The sequence below is a fragment of the Acinonyx jubatus genome, chromosome B3 (genome assembly GCF_027475565.1).
Source record: "Acinonyx jubatus isolate Ajub_Pintada_27869175 chromosome B3, VMU_Ajub_asm_v1.0, whole genome shotgun sequence".
NCBI classification, from domain to species: Eukaryota; Metazoa; Chordata; class Mammalia; order Carnivora; family Felidae; genus Acinonyx; species Acinonyx jubatus.
In genome coordinates, this window is record NC_069386.1 from 3,370,054 (window position 1) to 3,391,888 (window position 21,835).

Consider the following 21,835-nt stretch of genomic DNA (forward strand, 5'->3'; position numbering starts at 1 on the left):
GCCAAAAATATATATGTGTCATTTGTCTAATTAAAAAATAATGATGCAGCACTTAAGACAGTGCCTAGCTTATAGCAGGAGCTCAACAAATGTTCACACTTTTCTAAAAACTAGGGAAATAAACGGGGCGCCTGGGTGGCGCAGTCGGTTAAGCGTCCAACTTCAGCCAGGTCACGATCTCGCGGTCTGGGAGTTCGAGCCCCGCGTCAGGCTCTGGGCTGATGGCTCAGAGCCTGGAGCCTGTTTCCGATTCTGTGTCTCCCTCTCTCTCTGCCCCTCCCCCGTTCATGCTCTGTCTCTCTCTGTCCCAAAAATAAATAAACGTTGAAAAAAAAAATCCTTAAAAAAAAAAATAAAAAATAAACTAGGGAAATATTTTGAAAGAGTTAAAAATGTAAAGACAGAGGACAATGCAGCACGAAGGTTCCACGGCCAAGGTTTTAACGTATTAGAAGGCAGTTAAGTGATGGAATTCTTCCTGGTGCTGTTTTTCAAAACTTGACAGAAGTATCCAAAACCAGGAAGCAGGCAAAGGGGCACTAATGGGGTGGGAAAGGGGATTCACCCGACAGCCAAAGAAAAAAAGTCAGGGTCAAATACAGGGTCACGCCAAATACAGCAACAAGCAGTAAGCAAAAGCTTCGGGCAGCACCTCCTTGAAGAGCACACCCAGCAACACACAATGGTCATCTTACCTGTTGTCCTCGCTGATGAGGTGGTGGACACCCCATTGAGTTCACTAGGACTCCTTTTTATGGGCCGGGGCTTATATTCTCGTCTGGGAACGCTGGATGCGGCCGATATTCTGAAATATGCATTTTGAGACCGGTCAGACTTCCGAGGGAGAAGCCCGAGTCTCCAGACATACAGTTGCTCTGCCTTGAGGAGCCTACAGACTTGGGTGACGGGTGGCAGTCGTGACGGGGGTGGTTTTTACGCACTGATTCGTGAGTAGCTCAAAGTGATAGGTGTAGGTGCCCAGTGGAGTTTTTCAACTTTGTATCTGCAAGAGCGTGTCTCTCGTAAGAGTCTCTGAGGCATCGGTCAGGCGCCAGGGTTACACTGGACACTCCACAGCGTTGGCTGCCTTTTCTCTCCTGCTCATACAGAGAGAGGATTACGCAAACACGCTCACGTGAGCGCTGCGCGCACGCCCCGCCTACCGAATTGGATGCTTCAGAGACCAGCCCCACCTTGTGTCTTCCCTCTAGAATTCTGGCACTGATTTAAGCAAACATCCCTCCCAGTTCTCCCATTATCATAATCTCATACAAAAACAATATTCTGTTACAAAACCCGGTCAAGAAAAAGGGTAGATTTGTTAACCCATTACTTTAATTAATAGGGTCACTGGGCACACGACGTATGATACTACTGATTTTCAGAGAAGTATAGAACACAGCATCATTAAAGGCTAAGAGAAACAGCGGTCTTTCTTTGATCATTCAGAAGGTTATTTTGGACTCTTTCAACGCCTCTAAGAGTCAGTAGTATGAACTTGGCCTCACATCTGTACCGGTGAGGTAAAAACACATCTTTTTACATATTTTCTGAGTATCGTGTCACACTTCGCCACATCCCTAGATGTTGGCAAGGAGGTATAAGCCATCGCCATCCCCAGCTTAAGCTCCCAAATCAGCCATGAAGCCAGGACGGTTCTATAAGGTGAGCAACTGTGTCTGGGTGCCCTGAACACAGGTCACAGAAAAGGGCTTTAGAAACACGAAAAGGGAGAAAGCCTGCCAGACTGCTCTTCCCGGCTCTGTCCCATTGGCCAGAGCCCCGTATTCTCTCCGTGCTATCCCACACCCAAGCATGGAAGCCAGCTAAAGAAAATTCAAAACAGGATGGTGTGGTGGGAAGGAGCAGACGATGGGACAGACAGAGGGATTGATTCTGATGGGGTCCAACCCTGCAGCCCGGGCTTGTAACGAACGCAAAGGTTCTCACCGCATCTGTAGCTTGCTCTGTAGCTCCTGCAGAATCTCTGTGGACTGTTTGTGATAGTCTAAAGCCGCCTCTATAAACACAGCCAACTGGCTGACTTGTTCTACCTGCAGCGAAAGTGGAAAATCATTCTAAAGCCTATGTAGTGTTCAGAGAGAAGGGAAACCAGCAACAGAGAGCCAGCTTTGCAGGGAAGCCCTGTGTCCTCCCCAGCTCTGGTCCATTTTATTTCATTTCATTTTTATCTCGGAGCCCCACGTAATAATCACCCAGGTCACGGTATAAAGCTATATATTCTGGAAAACCATGTTCAAATTTATTTGTGATTAAAATTTGATTTAACTCGATAAAAGCTTGTTTTTTCCAATTAGATGATACTCCCAGGAGATTTTTGCGCTCTAATGTTCATGGATCTGAAAACAGAGGGATAAAGCTTTTCCAATTACAAATGAGGCCAACATTTAGTAAATGAACTGCTTTCTTAGTGAAATGTCTCTACGGGCATTTTCTAGCTAAGTCAAATCAAGAAACTAAGTAAATGAAACTGTTCTCACGTAAGAAGCGAAATCAGCGACAGAGTGTGCACCAGGGCAAAGGCTTGCCTGCTCCCTAGATGTTTTTGGGTTTTTTTGTTTTTTTTGTTTTTTTTTTTTTGCCATCAGCACAAAATCATCGCCCTGAAACACACAGCAAGAAGGAATGAACCATACAGCCTCTGGCATCTCTCGTTCCCATGAATCACGACATTCATGAAGTTAGTGACCAAAATACAGTGGATGTCAAAAAAAACGAAGTCACGTAAGAAAGCCCAGAAGACCTGGGGAGGCATGAATCGAGGAAGAGACTACTCCTGTGGGGCCTGGGAGCTTCCCTGCTTCCCCAACGTGCCTGAGCAGCTGCTATGCAAAAGCAGGGTTCCTTAGGCTGATGTCGGCCAGCCTCAGAGGCAGAACCTCTGGGTTGAGGTGACGAGGACCCCAGCACGAGTCCCATGAACTCCAGAGAAGGACACACACCGAAATCAATCCCCCTCTTCCAAAGATTCCCCAAAGCCTAATGTATCAACTCCAAGTCCTAAGTAGCTCTGGGGCAAAGTCTGCCCTGCTCATTCACCCCTACATACTCACCCCCATAAAACCAGCCATGGATTCATTCACCTTCAAAGACCCCAGCTGCTCCCATCTGTTGTTCCAGACCAAGCTTCAGCTGCCTATTCGTTCACTTTCCTTACCCGCGCCCAGCATTTTAAACATGGGTTCAAATGCACACTTGAGCCATCCGTTCCGCTTGTGCCCCACTGTGATCAGCATCTGAACGAGGAAATCCGGCTGCGTTACACTGACCATACCACGCCCTGGGGCTAGAAAAGCAACAAGCCAGGCCTTAAATTTCCCCAAACCCAAAAAACAAAACAAAGACAGCCGAGCCCCTACAAAATCCTGCAGATCTCTTAAGTTTCACCTCTTTGGCTTTGACGTTTAAACAAGTCCAGTGCCTCGGTCTAACTCGACCACAGGAGAACGCGCGGCAGAAGGAACTCTCCTCCCGACGGTGGGAGAGCAGCGATCTGGGTCAACTCTGGGCCACACCTTCCCATCTTCAGTCAAGTTAGTTTCTATTTTAATCCCCACTTTGAAATACGTTTGACGTTTCTCATTTTCAAAGGAACTGCGAAAGAGCTAAGTGAATATTCCTCGAAACATCTTGGGGGGGGGGGGGTGGGTGGGGAGCAGGGAGGTGCAGACGGAAAGACTACCAGCTGTCCTGTCTGGCTGGCTAAAAGAGGTTGGGCGATCTAGAGGTGCCTTTGGAACTATTCATTCTCTGGCTGACTCCGGGAAGGAAAGGAGCCCCAAGGCCCCTCAGAACCCGGGAGGGACTGCAGTGGGGCACGGCGCCCGCTCAACACAACTCCTGCAGAGCTGGGACTCCGCTGCAAAGTCTCAGGCCGACAGCGAAGCCACGCGGTGTCACAAGGGGACCATCTGCCCCTTTATGCCAGGACAGGGAGGATTCCAGGCCATAAGCGGCGAGGTGTTTTGCGGGCGGCCTCTGCCTCCCATCCCCAGCTGGAATCAAACACCAGGACAGGCAGAAACGTGGCCGCGATAAAGCCAGGCCCTGCGAGGGCCTGCCCAGCAGGTAGAGCGTTTCTTCCACGGGCCACACCACTCCATCTGTTGACTCGGGGAAGGTCACTGGGATGAGAAAAGAGGTTTCGTTCCGCTTCCGCGGAGACCGGTGCCACCCCGTTGCTGGCGTCACCTCGCGAGTAAGGGGTGACCTCATCCGTGGAAGGGTTCGCACGACACACGCAGGGGAGAACCACCAGACAGCTGACTCCCGTCTCAGAGCAACTGCCCTGGCCATCCAGATGGGGGCACGCGTGAGGCACCTGAGGCAGGAAACTCGACCAGACTTCCCAGTAAGCGGACAGTGAGGGAGGCGGCGGCCACCCGAGCGACCAGGGGAACCAGAACAGAACCAGGAAGAGCTTGTGGTGGAGAGGAAAAGGGCCTTGAACTAGGGTCTGGAACTAGGGGATGAGCTGGATTCTCTGGGTGGGCCCGGTGGCATCACAGGGTCCTAGAAGAAGGAGGCAGGGGGGTCAAAGAAGGTGATCGGAGGAAGAGAGGAAGAGGCGTGAAGATGCCAAACGGGGGGCTTTGAAGGAGAAGCAGGTGCCTCTGGCGGGTGGAAAAGGCAAAGACATGGCTGCTTCCCTTACACCCTCCAGGCAGAACTCAGCCCTGCCAGTATCGTGACGTGAGGACTTCTGACCTCCCGTCTGGAAGGCGGTAGGTCTGTGTTGTTTGAAGGCACACGCGTGCGGTGATTTGTTACAAGAGGAAGAGGAAACTGCCACTTCTGAGCTGCTTTAGTCTCTCTCAAAAGAAGCAAAACCTAGCAAGGGAAATAGCCCTGGTCAGGGTCCCCTGTTCACGGGGGACGGGGGCCGTTGCCTTGAGACTTACAGGAACCCAACCCCATGGGGAACGTGCCCGCGTGGCTGAGCCTGGGGACTTCACGGCTGACTCCACCCCGCGCCGTGGTTCCTCGCTCTCTTCCCAGGGGCGAGAGGCCGTGCATCGACTGGGTGTCGCCCGGGGGTGCACTCTACCTCAAAACCCTCTCTTTAGCTGCAAACCAGTGGCCGGTTATAAGCCAATGAGGCTGCTGGGGGTTCTGAGCCGTGGGGATGGAGGCAGAGTGTAGACGTCCCCATACTACTGCGCACTGGGAATACAGGGGTTCCCGGGCGGGGCGGGGCAGGGTGGTGGAAACCTGAATGGGCTCTGAGCCACTGGCTGGCCAGTGGGCCAAGGGCAAAGGATTAGAGCTGAACCCAAAGGAAGAAGGGCTCAAAGGCTTACAGACTGTAATAAGGGCAGCTCTCTATCTTGGGGGGGGGGGGGGGTGGTATGGAAGCAGGGCTGTGAACTGTCCTCCTCAGAATCTTCAGAAGTCAGTTGCCAGGACTGGTCAGCAGCCAGGTAGGTGGGCCGAGAGGCACGTTCTGAGGGCCACAGCACGAGGAGAGATACTGGGCATGAGTAGGTAATGCCCTGCGCCCAGATCTCTGGAGTCTGCAGCGTGCTTGGCATGCCCGAATGAGGGAAAGGCACCTGTTCTGGAACGTGACAAGCCATCCCCTTTCACGACCGAAATGGCACATTTCCAAGGGAGGCCAACTTCGATAGGAATCGCTATCATCAAAGTGACTTCTTGCTCTGTCGTCTCAAAGACCTCCACTCTTTCTGAATTCCTCGGAGAAGCTGAAGGAGTCTGATCACAAACAGATGCCCTTTCCAATGGGGCAAGAGCTTTATTCAGAGTTTCTGAGAAAGTCTGAGCAAGCCAATGACAGCGGTAGCCTACATAACAGCCTCTTATACTTCTATTCCCCACTTCGTATTTCCAAAGGGTGTCTTGCCTGCACTTGTTCACGTCGGGCCCGATACCTGTAGGTCGAAGTGACTCTCCAGGGGCAAACAGCTGAGCAGAAATGAGACCAGAACCAGATTTCAGGTCATCCACTCCTGGCTGGGAGCTTTCTTTCAGCGAGTCCGGAATTTCCTAATGTACCTTATGCCACATGGCACCCGTCCCTTGAAATGACAGCAATAACGATGATGCTGTGGACAAGCTCTGTGGCCAAACAAGTTTGAGAGACTTCCCAGAGTATCCTGCCTTAGCAAGCTCATAGAGATTAATTTTTCACATTATCATATAAAGACTCTGAAAAGTCCGGTGACAAAGAAGGCTGCAAATTTTGTCTCCGCTATGGTCCGCCAAACTCATCTGACCACAGAGACGTTATTAGCACAACCCGCTACCTCCTACGGGATGAGCAGACACAGGTACGAGGGGTGAAGTGGCAAGGTTGGACGTGGGGTTGATGACCCGGAGAGAGCAGGAAGTCAGGATCCTGAGGGCTGCAGACCCGCTGGGCCTGTCCTGGTTGTAGAAAGGGGCCAAGGACGGGGCTGAGAGCTCCACGTACGTACGCCTCCTCCCTCCATGCACTGGTTTCCCCGTCTTCCCCCACCAAGTCGCCCACTGTTGATCCCCAAACACAACCACCTCCGCATTAGCATGGCAGGTCCAAGGGCTAAACTGGGGAAGATTTTCCACGCCTCGTCTCATCAAAGGGACTGCCCAGACACACGGACACAGAAAAGGACAGGGCGGTCCCCTTCTGGGTCTGCCCGCTGGTGCCCCACGAACAGAAGGAAGGTAGCCTTCTGAGGCTCACACGGTCAGTAACTTGCGGGTTTCCTCAACTATAACCCCGGGAAGGGGAAAGGCAAAAGCAGGGGTGTCGTCACACAGGGGACGCCCCTAGGACCCCATACGCTCTACCGTGAGCACTCAAGAAATGGCCCCCTTGCCACTGTCGGCATCGCCATCACCAGCCACCTCTTGGGCACTACCACCGCCACTCCCGCAAGAGTCAGCAACCAGAGCACGCGGCTAAAGGCGGCCATGGGCAGGAGGGCAGAGAAGAGGAAGGAGCCCAGTCCCAAGGCAGCGGGACAGTCCCCAGCTGCCAAGGAGTTCGGTCTCCTCCCACTTCCACGGCTGGTTTCCAGGAGCTCTTGTCAAAGGACAGGCCAGAAGGCGCAAGGCCGTCCCCAAAATGAGCCAGCACAGCCCGTTGGCGGAGGTGTGGACCCAGCCCTGAGCTGAGGGAGCAGCACGTCTGATGCAGGAGACTCAACTTCAGAGTTCAAATCCGCCACAAACAGGCACAGGACCGGAAGGGCAACGCTGGCAACGGCCTGGTAAGGATGACGTGCACCTGACATGCTGCACTTCAAACCCACTTTCTCAACACGTCAAAGAATCAAATGCAGCAATCGGAGACAAAACCAAAATCGCCTACTGCCTGGGGACAATCTCAAGAGGCAAGTTCTACTTTTAAGGGAAAATAAATAAACAAGGAAAACAGCCAACTGTGTAGACCTCTTCCCACTTCCTGTAAGATGTAAGCGCCCTGATAAAATGCTAAAAGGAGAAACATAATTGAGGGTGCTTTGCAGCACTCAGGTTTAATGGACGCGGGGATTTTTAAACTGTTATCTCCGCGACTAATGTCTTGCTAATACTGAACATACTAATCCGCCCCCCATGTCACCACGGCAAATAAAAAAGATGCTCCATACATTCTGTCTGACTTGACTCAAAAGTGCAAGACCTTGATGTACCTTTTGATTAACTATTGTAAGTAGAACATCGTTTTGCAGATAAATAAATCCTCTGACTTGTCTCCACGGGTTTGAAAGTTCAGCAAACGGGCCCAAAGCTAAGGCTGGGCCAAAACGGCTCAGGGCATCAGCAAGGCCAGCGTCAGGGCAGGGACGCCACACAGAAGCAGGTGGAAAAAGGCAGTAACGACAAATGCCCAAGGACTCGTCAGTGAGGCAAAGAAGGGAGGCCTTCGGCCTTCGTGGTGCCCTGGTGGGGATCGCCATGCCCCTCAGGGACGCCGAATCCAACTTCACTTGAACAAATAAAATAAAAGCTGGTGGTGGCAATTACAGCACAACAGGGTATTCGCGTCTCTGAGGGATGTGTGTCCAGACCTTCATCATTCCTGAGTCCACAGGCACCGCTATGGTACAGCTGAACAACGCAGGTCACGCTTTTATATCCTGCATGTTCGTGATGACAAGTCAGGGCACCGGAGAGCCCTTCCTCCTCACACACCTGCCTCACAGCGTGCTTCTCTCAGTCTTAGCAAAAGCGCACGTTACGCATGACGTGGGCCCTGCGTTCCACTGCAAAGTCACAATGCTATGGCCCCAAACACAAAGGCCGGTCTGCTATGCAAGTCCCCAAACCATCCCCTTCCCCGGGGCTACCTGGAGCATGTCTCCGGAACAGTCCTGGGATAAACAGGCCTTCTTGAGATCTGAGGTCTGAGTTGGGACTTGCCAAATGTCTGAAGCTATTTCTGAGGCAGGACATAATGGTTATGGAAAATTCTGGAAGCTCTCGTAAACTAAGGCTCCAGAGCTTCTCAACATGTTGATCCTACTCATATGGTCAATGTTTTCATTCACATTAAAGTCTCCTGGTTGGTTTAAATACTTACATCATTTTCTAAAAAATTAAACATGCTTCTTTCAGCCAACTCCTTCGACTCTTCAAATTTTTCTACCGCTTGTCTGACTTCTTCGTCTGGTATCTTACCTACTCGCTTCTTTTTATAATCATAATCCAGGCGGCGGCCTTCCAGCTTTTTCAGGTGGTGCTGAACAAGACAAAAGAGTCTTTCAGAGAACTGTACATTCAAAACACGGGGCAAAGAAACTTTTGTTATTTCCATGATCACAGCCACTGCTTTCGGGTGACCTAAATTCTAGGGGCAGGGACGCATCTTACACGTCTGTGTGTCCCCAGCATCCACTAGAGGCTACCCTTACTGACGGTCCTCAAGGCATGGGGAATGGTTAGACGGATGGACGGATGGATGGATGGACAGGTGGGTGGAGGAAAGGGTGGGTGAATGGATACATGGATAAATGGATGGCAGAATGAATACCTATATGAAGATAAAGACACAGTATCAGCACTCAGATTCCATTTCCCAAAGTTGTCTATAGGGCCCCTCACTTCAGTTCTCTAATAACACATCCAGATAATTTCCAGCCAATTAACTCTGCCAAAAACAATCATGTTTCCTTTGGCACAACTGTCAAGTCCTTGCCAAAAAGGAGATTATAAAAGCACAAATTTCTAGTAGCCCCTAGAATACTTAGGCGTCTCCCATAAAGTTCCCAAACAATTACAGAACAAGTTGAATAAATACCACCAGTGAACATGTACACACTGAGAAACAGACACTCACAACCTCTGGAATGGTGAAATTTCTTTAAAAAAAAAAAAAAAGAAAGAAAAAAGAAAAAAAAAAGAATCTCTAACAAAATGTGTAACAACTGTAAATATCAGACGTGTGCATTCACGGAAGGGGCTGCCTTGTGTGGTAGTAAGTTCCCCCATCACAGTTTGTATTCCAGCAGAGGGATCCCATGTCAGAAATACTGTCGGCAGGACAGCTGTATGGGGCAAGGCATTATGCCTACAATCCTTGGAAAACAGGTACCTGACATCAAACGTACACACAAGAACAGGCCATCCCAGCGAAGTATGCAGGTAACATCACTTAGCACTTTAGTGAATGAAACACACTGGTTCCACTTCCATAATGAAGAGGTGAAGAGAGCATATGGGATAAAAACCCAGAAGCATCTTTCTTATGTGCTCCGTGACTCTGGGCAGATCTGTGACTCCCTCTGTGCCTCCGTGTGTGGCTGTAAAACAGGGGTGATGGCTGCTGACGGGCCAAGAACTGAACCCACAAAACCCCTTACAGATAGAAGTCAGCCGTGTGTTAAATGGGCAGGTTCCCCACTCCTGAGGTCTGAGACGCAGCAGCCCAGTCGAGACTATGAATGGCTTCTGAGTAGTAGACTCTTAACTCTCGATCGTTCTAGGATTTAAGTGTAGCTTTATAGCATTTCTGTATCAGATGGCAGCTGAGTAACAAGGAAGCCATTTAGAGTACTATTTTGCTGCATGGGGAATGCCAACACTTAAGTACAGGTGGATTTTGCACACAAGTCCGACCCACATTTGTGTCCACAGCCGGCTCTGAAGCAGGTCAAACGGAAGACCTACATTGTGGGGCGAACTTGTGGTTTTCCTCAAGGACGACAGCACGAGAAGAAATGGTGTATTACATCTTTCAACAAAGGGGGCATTTGGTTTTAAGGTTCGGCGTTTGGAAAGGCTGTTCTGGTCCCCCCTGTCCCCAGGACACCCCTCCTTCTCTAGAGTCATCTGTTCTTTAGTAATTTGGAAGCACGAATGCCATGCTGGACATCGTGGCCACAAAAGTGGACGAGGTAGGATCCTTACCCCCGAGGCGCTTAGTGCCATCATGTGGGGAGCGCAGGAGCCCCTGATTCTGTGAGGGGAGGGCAGGGGCTTCCCAAAGGGAAGAGCGTCCGAGATCTGAGAGGTGACATGACTTAGCCAGGAGGGGAGGGGAAGGGGAGAAAGGCCAGGAACAGAGGGACAGAACACAGCAAAACACCCCGGGGGGCTAAAGGCAACAGTAGGAAGGGGCCGAGGTCAGGCCCCAAAGGGCAGGAGAGGCCAGAGAATCGGGCCCCAGAGGGCAGGAGAGGCTGGGGTGGATGTTCAGTCCCCCTCCCCTGCGGGCAGCTGCTGACAGTCTGCGTCTCAGGAAGCCTGCTCTGGGTGTGGTGCCGGGAGTCAAGGGCTGCTGTGTGGATGTGTCCAGATGTTAACTGAGAGGAGGTGATAGAAAGGGAGAGAATGGAGATTCAGGAGAGAGGACAATGGATGTGGCAACAGACTCCGGGGTCCAGTGGAGGACAGACCTCGGAGGTCAGGAAGGACACTGCTTTCCCTGACATGGATGGGACAGAGACCACGAGTAAGGGGCTGAGGGGGGCATTCTGGAGGGGGGGCAGCAGAATGTTCTTGGGAGTCCCTGAATGGTTGCTTTCGTTTTTCATTCAACCTTCCTGAATTCCAGGCATCCAGGACTCTCCGTTTGGGAAACCTAGAACAGGGCCCCAGCATCTGCCTTTCTAATGTGATGCTGATGCTGACGGTCCAGGGGCCACCCCATGAGATGTGCCGTGCCCGGAGAAAGGAGAGGGAGGAAAGCGGACAGGGCACCTGGGTGGCTCACTCGATAAGGCGTCTGACTCGATTTCAGTTCAAGTCATGATCTCAGGGTTCATGAGATCCAGCCCTGTGTTGGGCTCTGTGCTGACAGCACGGAGCCTGCTTGGGATTCTCTGTCTCTCCCTCTCTCTCTGCCCCTCATCCCCCCAACCCCCAAATAAACATTAAGAAGGAAGGAAGGAAGGAAGGAAGGAAGGAAGGAAGGAAGGAAGGAAGGAAGCAAGCCAAGGTTCAAATGACTTCCCAGCTGGCTTGGACTTGCATTCAGATCACTCTTGAAGATACCTGGGGGCAGGTCCTCGGGGCAGCTGGCTGCCCCGCCAGCGTAAAATCAACACAGGTTGCCCCGCCAGAGTAGAAGTCCAGTGAGGCAGAAATCTCAACGCTGTTTGTGCACATACGCACAAACACCACTAAGCAAGAGGCACATGATCACCTACAGGTGTCTGAGAGCTCACATGTACGCTCTGGAAGGCCACTTCTAACAGTTTTCCAAACATGAAATGTCAATTCCTGTTTATTGGTTTCCTTGAGAAGCAGCACAAAATAATCACTACTGGTGCCAAGTATCAAAAGATATGACTGACACAGTTGTGATTTTCATTATCAAAAATCCACTAGAAAGTTATGGGATCATTTTGTTATGTGAGAAGTGGCTGTGGAAATGTGCTCCTTTATCCTGGCTTCTAGCCGGCTTTAATAAGATAGAGAACAGGGGTGCCTGGGTGGCTCAGTCGGTTAAGCGTCCTACTTTGGCTCAGGTCATGGTCTCACTGTTCGTGAGTTCAAGCCCCACGTCGGGCTCTGTGCTGACAGCTTGGAGCCCGGAGCCTCTTTCAGATTTTGTGTCTCTCTCCCTCTCTGCATTTCCCCCATTCATGTTCTCTCTCCCTCTCTCTCTCTCTCTCTCTTCCTCGCTCTCTCAAAAATATATAAAAACCCTAAAAAAGTAAAAAAAAAAAATAAGATACAGAATAAAAAGCTAAGAGGTCCCGGGTCTCTTTCCCAGTGAGCCATGTAAATAGGAGTTATTTTTTTCACCACCCACAAGACGATGCTTTCACGGAATCCCTACAGAAACACTCTGATGGTTTTAAATATGAACTTCACTTTAAGTAGCAACAGGTAGATTTAGAGCCCACAAGACTTACCCCAATCTCTTTTAAATCTTTGTCTTGTAGTAACTGAAGTGGATCAATAAAAGTTTGCTTTACGTTAATGTCAAGAGAGTCTTTCACCTCAGCCATGAGCTTCATGGATTCACCGACTTCTATTAATGCACTACCTTGAATAGAAAATACAAATTAAAAAAGGGTCTTCAGCAGGGTCCTCGAGGTTAGCGGTGATACTGATTTCATTCTTTCCCAAACGTTTGTGGAGGGCCATGGAAACAAGCGAATCACCCTGAGATGCTGAATCCTGACTCAGAGAAAAAACAATTTTTTTTTCTGAACATCTTATTTTCTGTATTTTCCTCTCTACGTTCTGTAGTCTGCGCTACAAAATAAAGGTAGGAGGCTCAGACAGACCGAAGCATTTACCCTTTTGGCCACTAGATGGGGATAAAGCTCCTTTCTCAAACTGGTGACAGGCACACTGCTTTTCGAAGGTCTGTGCCGCACCCCATCAGTTTACCAGAGACCTACAATAACTAGTACCTGCTTTTGCTAACTGGAAGAAATCCAAAGAGGATTTCTGTGTTCACCAAAAAAGAAAAAAAAAAGACGAAAATGAGAAAACATTCAGCCCCCGCTTTGCAGTGAGCCACTAGAGGCAGCCCGGATCCCAGGTAGTGAGAACTGAACTGTGTACAGAACATTGGCATCAGCGCCCCCCCCCCCCCCCCCCGTCCCGGCAACTTTGAACTGCGTCCGTGAGCATCTGCGCTTTGCCTCGATTTTATTCTGTGCACGCATTAGCAAGATGTATCCTAAGATGTCAGAGAAGTGTAAGAGAGCCTGTTTTGGGGGGTCTGGTCATGCTCAAAACATTTTCCACATAAATTAACGGTAATTTCTTCGCTTTACGCCATTTCGGTTTACAAAAGGCTTTACAATGGCAATGCTCTACTTTCGGAGAGCAGGGAAATCTGTAGTTTTGTGAACTGGCACCTAGGGTTCCTTAGAAGCTGGAGAACAAAATCGCTCTTTGTAAACTCTAAAAAGGATTCATTCATCAGGGCTAAGTGTCAGGCAATAAAGATTACAATAGAAATAAGGGAACAAAACCTCTTGTCAGCTTCTAGCTCCTAGATCTTGAGGTCAGTCCCCAGAGCCTTCAGATGGTTCCGAGGCTCCTTACCCTTTCTGATGTCAAAGAAAGCCTGGCCGTGTCACATGGGATGGCCTTTCAGCGGGATGGGCAAGGCCTTCTCTTGCGATGAGCCCCAAGCCAGCCGCGCTTGGCCTTGGGGGCTGTGACCAGCAGGTGTTGCTGGCCTGCACTCTGGCATCTCAGTGTCAGCTGACCCGCAGTAATGTGCAAGCAGGAATCCTGGTAGCGGAGCAGAACGAGAGGCCGTTTCTCTAAGAGGCATCTCTGGGACATGAGGCACCAAAGCAAACTATTTTTCCTGTTTTGGAGTTTTCCAAATCGACCTCGTGAAAATGTAGTTTGGGGTCTCTCAACTCCCAGGCTAGAAAAAGACCTTAGGGGCCAGCCCAAGAATTCACATTTCTAGCAAATTCTGACCTTCAAGATATCACACCTACTGGTCCAGCCATGCATAGTTTATTCACCTGTAACACAGCAATAGCGATGAAGCCTCACCTCCCTTTTTTTTTTTTTTTTTTTTTAAGAAATGAACTAGAAAACTAGAAGTGGAAATTTAGTTACGCTAAATTACCACTGGTCAGAACTCCACTGGTAGCTTCATCCCTCCTAAGTTTCCTTAACTCGCTCTCCATTGTCAGGTTCTAAATCATCCCAAGGTAAAGAGGACACATCCCTTCCTAGCCCGGGGACTCTTTCCTGCCCAACTGGTTAGAAACGGAGGGTACTGTTTCTGACCCTCGGCCACCACTGCCCAAGCCACAGAGTGTCGAATTTGGCTTTGACAGAAACATCTCCGTGTATTGTTTACAGTAAGAAAACCAAGGGAGATTTTAGTTGAGCATATTGAAATATACTTTTAAATTACAATTCTTAAAATACGACACTGGAGCAAAAACAAGGTACAGACCAAGAAAACAGGAGAAAAAAAAAAAGATCAGAAACAAACTTAAAATATAAAAATTTAGTCTGTAACAAAACGTTTCTCTCCAGAGGGGAAAGGCTGAACTTTTCAATGGAGTATTAGGACAACCAGCTACTTACTTGGGAGAAAACAAAATTAGGACCCTACTGCACAGTATCTGCCCATTAAAATCAGGAGCTTGTTAATTTAAAGGGAAGAAAAGGAAACATGTTTCAAAAGAAAAGTATGAATAAACATTGACACGATTTGTGGGGGTGGGTGGGTGGAAAAGTTTTTCTAAACAAAGCAACAGGGCCATAAACCATAAAGGAAGAGTTAGGAGTCCCACTATATGAAAACCAAAAGCTCCTCCGTTTCAGTGGCCTCCGTCCACAAGGTCAGAAGGCGAATGCCTACGTGGGGCGTAACTTCATTAACATATAAGGCAGACCAAGAGCAAATGTCCTAACCATTGAAAGAGCTCGTCAACCAGTAAGGGGGGGAAATGAACGTATTAATGAAAAAATAGGCAAAAAATACAAATATACATTTCACAAAAATGATGACAAAGAGGAAAGAAATCTACCTTACACATAATCCAAAAGGTGAAGTTAACACAGCACTAAGAGATCAATTTTATACGCTATGTATCAAAGTACCTGTGATTCAGAAGTAAGCTAAAAAAGTAATTCCCACAATCAATAACTGTGCTGGGAAACATACTCTCACATACTCCTGGCGAGAGTATCAAACTGGCACACCCCTTCTGGAGGGCCCTTTGGGAATATGGTTCAAAAATCTGAAAAAAACACACATATTCTCAACCCAACAATTTCACTACCAGGGATCTCAATCCACGAACATAATCTTGGATATCCCTAAAGATTATGAAAATGGTTTTATAAATGCTATGTAAAATTTTTTTACGTACAGAAAAAAGTATCTAACTATCCAATAACTAGGGTTGACTGAACAAAGTCTGCCATGAAAGACGGGTTATTATACAGCCGTTAAAAACAGTATCATAGGGGCGCCTGGGTGGCTCAGTCGGTTAAGTGTCCGACTTCAGCCAGGTCACGATCTCGCGGTCCGTGAGTTCGAGCCCCGCGTCAGGCTCTGGGCTGATGGCTCAGAGCCTGGAGCCTGCTTCCGATTCTGTGTCTCCCTCTCTCTCTGTCCCTCCCCCATTCATGCTCTGTCTCCCTCTGTCTCAAAAATAAATAAACGTTAAAAAAAAAAAAGTTAAAAAAAAACAGTATCATAGAAGATTAATCATTTTATGACATGGATCTTGATTCAGTCGATAGAAATAAGCAAGTCACAAAAGGGTATAAAGGTAGAGATACCATAACTCCATTTTAATTTTGTAAAGGTGTACGTGACTATGGATGAGAATAAACCTTGTGAAGGTGTACGTGACTAGGGATGAGAAGACACAAAGGGCTGTGAAGGTGTACGTGACTAGGGATGAGAATAAACCTTGTGAAGGTGTACGTGACTAGGGATGAGAATACACAAAGGGCTGTGAAGGTGTACGTGACTAGGGATGAGAATAAACGTTGTGAAGGTGTATGTGACTAGGGATGAGAATACACAAAGGGCTGTGAAGGTGTACATGACTAGGGATGAGAATACACAAAAGGTCCATCACCAGATACGTGATTGTGGGTGATGTCAGCACTTCCTTTCTTGTATTTCACTAGCTTATATTTTCTAAGCCTTCTGCAACGAACGTGTATTACTTGGGTGATATAAAAATAATAATAATAAAGCTTGTTAACATGAAGGTATTGTGGGGTGCTTGGGTGGCTCAGTCAGTTGAGTGTCCGACTCTTGATTTCAGCTTGGATCATGATCTCATGCGTCATGGGTTCAAGCCCCACATCGGGCTCTCTGCTGTCAACACAGAGCCTGCTTGGGTTTCCCTTTCTCTCTCTCCTTCTCTCTCTGCCCCTCCTCCTTCCCTGCCCCCTCCCCCGGGGCAAAATGATCCCAGGTGATCTGTGAACAGTCACCGAAGGTGCAGCCTCCCCCCTTTGCCTCTCCCCCTCCCCCCCAACACACAAAGAGCTCCCAGGCAATCTTCGAACAGTCACCCAAGGTGGAGCCTCCCCACTCCTCTCTTTGTCCCTCCCCTTCCCTCCCCACTTCATTCACACACACACACACACACACACACACACACTCATACAAAGCGCTCCAGGCGATCTGCAAACACTCACCGAAGGTGGAGCCTTCCCCGAGCTCCCTCCCGTACTTGAGCATACAGTCGCCCAGCAAGCCTTCCGTCTGCGGGTACCCGGTGGTCTTCACCTGTCCTCGGATCTTCGACACAGTGTTCAGCATCCCTAGCTTAGCTCTGTATGCTTAAAAACATTGTCATTTGTAATTCCTTAAAATGACAAGGCGGAGTGACAAGGTACATCGCATTTAACAAATGACGGCAAAACTGAGGTCACCCCGGTGGGCAAAACGTGGGACACCTGGAGCATCTGAAAGGGACTGTGTGACCTATTTCACCTCTCACATGATTTTCCAGATTCTTTTTCCAAGTGGCCGGGCGGTGGGGGGAAGAGGGGGTTGCTAAGCAAGGGGAAATGGAAACGACGCACACACCATTGACTCCGAACATCAGAAGTGTCCCTGCTGCACAGGGACACACAAGCAGGGCCTGCAACACGCACGCCCAGAGCCAGATGCCAGTACCGGGGAGGCGATCCTTCCCAGGGACCAACAGAACACCAAGGACAGCATCGCTGAGGTGGATGTTTCAAACCACCAAAAGGCCCCTGTCACCCTCCCTGTCCCAAGAATTTATTCGGAGTGATTATATTCAATATCCTGATGAAGGGCTTTGGCGCACTCCTGTTGAGGAAGAAGAGCCAGCGGGAGGAGACGAACTCCTGCTGAGTGAACAGGAGTCTGTGTTGATGCTCCTCGGTGCAGGTCAGGTCCCCTGCCCCGAGGGAAAGGACGGGCGGCCACTGCTTCTCAACTTCTCTTCCCAGACTCAGGCCATCAGTGCTTACTGATCCCGGCTCTGTGTGACACACAGCGCTAACTCCTCCGGCTCCAGAGGGACCCAGGACAGCGGCTGCCCTACAGGAGCACAGAGCTAGTCGCTGCGGGACAGAATATACGAGATGCACCGGGCAAATAAAGTGTGGTGTGACCATAACAATATGCTGAATACAAATAGCAAGATGTGCCTACAAAGTGCAGATATCATGTCAACAGTATAGAAGGTGGGATGTTTATGGTACAGAACCAACAGATAAAGAGGAGGCCAGTCTGACCTAAGCTGAAATTAAAACAGGATGAATCGGGGGGCGCCTGGGGGGGGGGGGGCTCAGTCGTTAAGCATCTGACTTCGGCTCAGGTCATGACCTCACGGTTCATGAGTCCAAGTCCCACATCAGGGAAGCACGAGCCTGCTTTAAGTGAACCTCGTTTCTCTCTCTCTTCCTCTCTCTGCCCCTCGCTCACTTGTGCCCCCCCCCCCAAAACAAAACAAAACAAAACCAGGATGAATCAGGAGAGATCTATGGGAAAATACGACTATGAACTGAATACCAAGCTAAGAACCTGGGCTTTTATTCCCCAGGCTAGAGAGCGAATCACGTACCAGCTTGTGGCGTCTGTGATAACTCCAGGAAGTAAAGAGGTACGCTTTCATTTTCTTCTACTTTAATAATCACACTTGTTTTCATGTGTTCTAGGCCAGTGCCTCTCAAACTCTTAAGGTGCCTACAAATCACCCGAGGATCCTGTTAAAACGCCAAGTCTGGTTCAGTCTGTCTGGGATGAGCTCACGGCTCTGCGTTTCCCAGTCTCTCGGGTGTGGCTGGGGCTGCTAGTTCGCGGACCACGCTTCGAGGAGGAAGGCTTCAGACACTTCTGGTGCCAGCCTGTTTGAATCTTGCCTGCCTCAGCTTCAAAGCATTTTTCTTTCTGGTCCCTGTGCTCCAGCAGCCACACACAAACGTGGCTCTTCCTTCCCACTGCCAGGGTGGGGACTGGGAGGTGGCGGGCATGTGGCTGACATCCACTAAACTGGCAACGGCCAGAGACCTCTGCCCTTGCTGGCCAACCCCGCTCCTACCCCATTCCAACGTCAGCTCTGAGGACGGGATCTGGGTCCCAGGAACCGGGAAAGCCCCTCTGCCAAGAGGAAGCCCTCGCTAAATCTGTGCTGATTTATCGGGAAAAGGAACTTACATAGCTCATCTCGGACACTGAGGAGGCCAGAGAAGAGAGGCAGGAGTGTGGCCCTTGAAATTACAAACCTCTACACAGTTCCAAAGAATTCTATACCCGCCCACCTCCCTGGACGCAGTTTTTATAAAACTTATGTTTTGAAATTGTTCCTGTCTAGATTTTCAGGTGGTTGGGTCTGTAGGGGAGTCCTAACGCCCAAGGGAGTCACAGCGACTCCCTGCAAATAATACGTTCCTAAAAAGGAAGGCAGTTTGGGAAATTGGCAGAATTCAAGGCTTGGGTGCCCTGCCCCCTGTTGGTTTCTGTCATTTACAACCCAGGAAAAACCCATCAAGGGATGCTGCTTCACAACCACGGAACTAAGAACCTTCTGTCGAGAAGCTGATGCAACAAGGGACCTTTTCATGCTGCTTTTCCTGCCTCATTTCTTTAGCATCTGAGCTACAAAGTGAAATTACAATTTCAATTATACCTTTAGAGCAGGATGACAGATTTTTTTTTCTAAAAGAGGAGACGCCTGAATAAGAAAACATACCAAACATTCAGTGGGTCTCTGAGGCATCTCCTAAAATGTATCTTTATTGAGCAGCGCCTTGCTGCTAAGACCAAGTCTCTATCCACATGATGTCACCATAGACCACGGGATTATCTGCTCTGTTTCTCATCAGCTAGGACTCCCTGAAACTACCTTCGGTCGCTGGCGGCTTGACTTTAAAAAACTGAAATTCATTATTTGGACACAGAAAACACTGTTTCTAAGTTATGTCAGCCATATGCCAAGCAAACATGGGTTGTTAGTCTATGACAGTGAATGAACAATAGACTATGTCGAGACATTTTCTAACTTTACCTGGATTTGGCTGAAGATACTCTGTGGCTTTCGAAAGAATTTCTGCAACAGCTTTATTGGTAACATCTATTTTCTTTAAAAAAAAAACAACAACAACAACACACACACACAAACATAAAAATGTTGGTAAATGACAAACAACGAATTCACAGGAAAACAGAGGTAATATGCGTTAATTTAATATGTATAATACTATTAACAGATTTTAATCCAAATGAATTTCAACATTTTGGGGGAGAAGCAGTTATTTTTCTCACTATGATACTGGGACAGCTCTTCCTCCCCATGATGTTGGAGAACATTCATTTCATTTTCTTTTTAACATACAATGAGCGGTCATGTATTATTTACAAAACTCAGACGAGTTACTATGCTCCACTCGATTACTGGACATACCTGAAGGCCTCTCCAGCCAACACCAGGCATGTCTCAGCCCAACTTTCCTTATTTGCTGGGCGTACTTGAGTGTCTCTGCTTATAAGGACTCCCTAATAGCAATTCACATTAGAAACTACGGCAGTAAACCAACAACGAAAGAATCATTCTCCCTAACATTACCACTCACAATCGACACCCAAGTGTCCTGTGGGCAGATGTTAATATCAAAGGTTTTCTATGTTGAGACTGAATCTTTCCCCCCACAAAACCATTTCTGGACACTGGCTACTGGTTAGCCCAACACCGAATGTGAGAATACACAATAAAGTTAAACAGGCACGTTTCAATAGCTTCATTTCATACCATCAACAGCCTGAAAGAAAATATAAAGGAAAAGGAGATCCCATTCATAAGAGCAACATAAAAATACACAACAATAAGAAATAAACATAAGGAGAAAAGGTACAACATCTATCTGAAGAGCCATGTTCCTACACGGGAAAGTTTAACTGTGCAAAGATGTAAGTCCTCCCCCAAATCAACACATAAAATTAATTCAAATCTTATGTTCCTTTTAATTTTTTCTTTTTTGGTTACAATTTGGCAAATTAATATTAAACTTAGGTTCACGCCTCATACTACAGACTGGATCACAAATACAGACCTAAAAACAGTCTACAAAGGCACTAAATTACACAGAAGAATATTCCGAAATACAGGGGTGGGAAGAATCTTCTAGGCACAAGACAAAACCCAAAATTCTGACCCTGTAAAATTAAAGACTGAACAGTGAATAGATGTAATAACACCAAGTTTGACAAAAGTGGCAAAATGAAACAGAAAGGAAACTGTATGAAGGACCCATGCTTAGCATCCATGATTCTCAAAACTCCCATTTAAGAAAAAAAGCAGCAAATAAAACAACCCAATTGGAAAGGACAAGAATATAAACTGGCAAGAAAACAAACGGGGAAAAATACAAGTTCAAACAGTTGACAAAATATCCAGAAAGACTGTAAATCAAAAAGGAGATACTTTCCACTCAACAGATTGACAAAAAAAAATTTTTTTTTTATTAATCCAACCCAATATTAGGTGTCATACAGGTATGGAGGAGGGATGGGCGCTTTCACACACACTGGGAGTGCAAAACGGATCAAGGGACAAGAACCTATTAATGGGCAGACCTCCAGGGACCTAGCGTCTGGAAACACACCAGCCAATGGCAATGACGTAAAAGGATGTCAGGCCATTCTGTGTCTATTAAAAACTGAAACCAACTTGAATTATAAGCGATAAGAGACTGGCTGGGTAAACTGTGAGACATCCAAATAAAGGAATTCTCTTGAATCACAAGATAAAAAAAAAAAGGGGGGGGGGGAAGCTCCATATGTACTGGGAAGATGCCCACAGCACACTGTCAAGGAAAGAAAGCAAGTTGTAGAGTGATTTATAATACAAGAAATTCATTTTCGTAATTCAAAAATCTATGATCTGGTCAGGGTCAGAAGCTTCCAACCAAGTGAGCTCAACCAGCCTGAAATTGGATTTGTTCCCATTAGCTGAGCGCCTAAATTTGGGGCCCCAGTAAGGTTTAAAAAGACAGCACGTAAATGATGAAGAAACGAATCACACCTGTATTACTGATGCACACACACCAGCTGTGCGTATGTGCACCAGGCCTTGTAGCGAGTTTTGTAAGCTCTGAACTCTCTTGTGTGTTCGATTGTTTATGAAGATTTTTGAAATGTTTAAGAGAATATGATCACCCAAACGTTTGTATTATTACAGTCTCGAGAAATTTAAGTGCTCTGGAAAACGCTTTTCTAAATCTGATGTGACGTTGGGGCGAGTTCCATGCATTGCATTTGTGATTCTAATTTGCAATGTCTAAGGGAACTTGCTTAATTATTTAACTCGAGATAAATGTTTAAGGATTTAACCTGTTAAGCCTATGACTTAATGGAAACTAACACGAAGATTAACTGAAAATGATTTTTATGAAGTTACTAAATTTATAAATAAGATTCATAAGTCCAGCT

General features: G+C 47.9%; 1 protein-coding gene across 9 annotated transcripts in view; it reads right to left on the minus strand.

The window, feature by feature from the left end:
• Positions 1-21,835, minus strand: part of SH3GL3 (SH3 domain containing GRB2 like 3, endophilin A3) — a 136,111-nt gene that overhangs the window by 28,680 nt on the left and 85,596 nt on the right. For 7 of the 9 annotated variants that reach the window (XM_053223481.1, XM_053223479.1, XM_027068218.2 and 4 more), the window contains exons 3-8: positions 19,416-19,488; positions 16,570-16,713; positions 12,324-12,457; positions 8,546-8,704; positions 1,951-2,054; positions 696-805 (exon numbers count right to left, since the gene is read on the minus strand). In XM_053223481.1, coding sequence (XP_053079456.1) covers positions 696-805; positions 1,951-2,054; positions 8,546-8,704; positions 12,324-12,457; positions 16,570-16,713; positions 19,416-19,488 — 724 coding nt within the window. The remainder of the gene's footprint in view (positions 1-695; positions 806-1,950; positions 2,055-8,545; positions 8,705-12,323; positions 12,458-16,569; positions 16,714-19,415; positions 19,489-21,835) is intronic. The other 2 variants (XM_027068220.2, XM_027068221.2) reach the window with 2 other exon arrangements.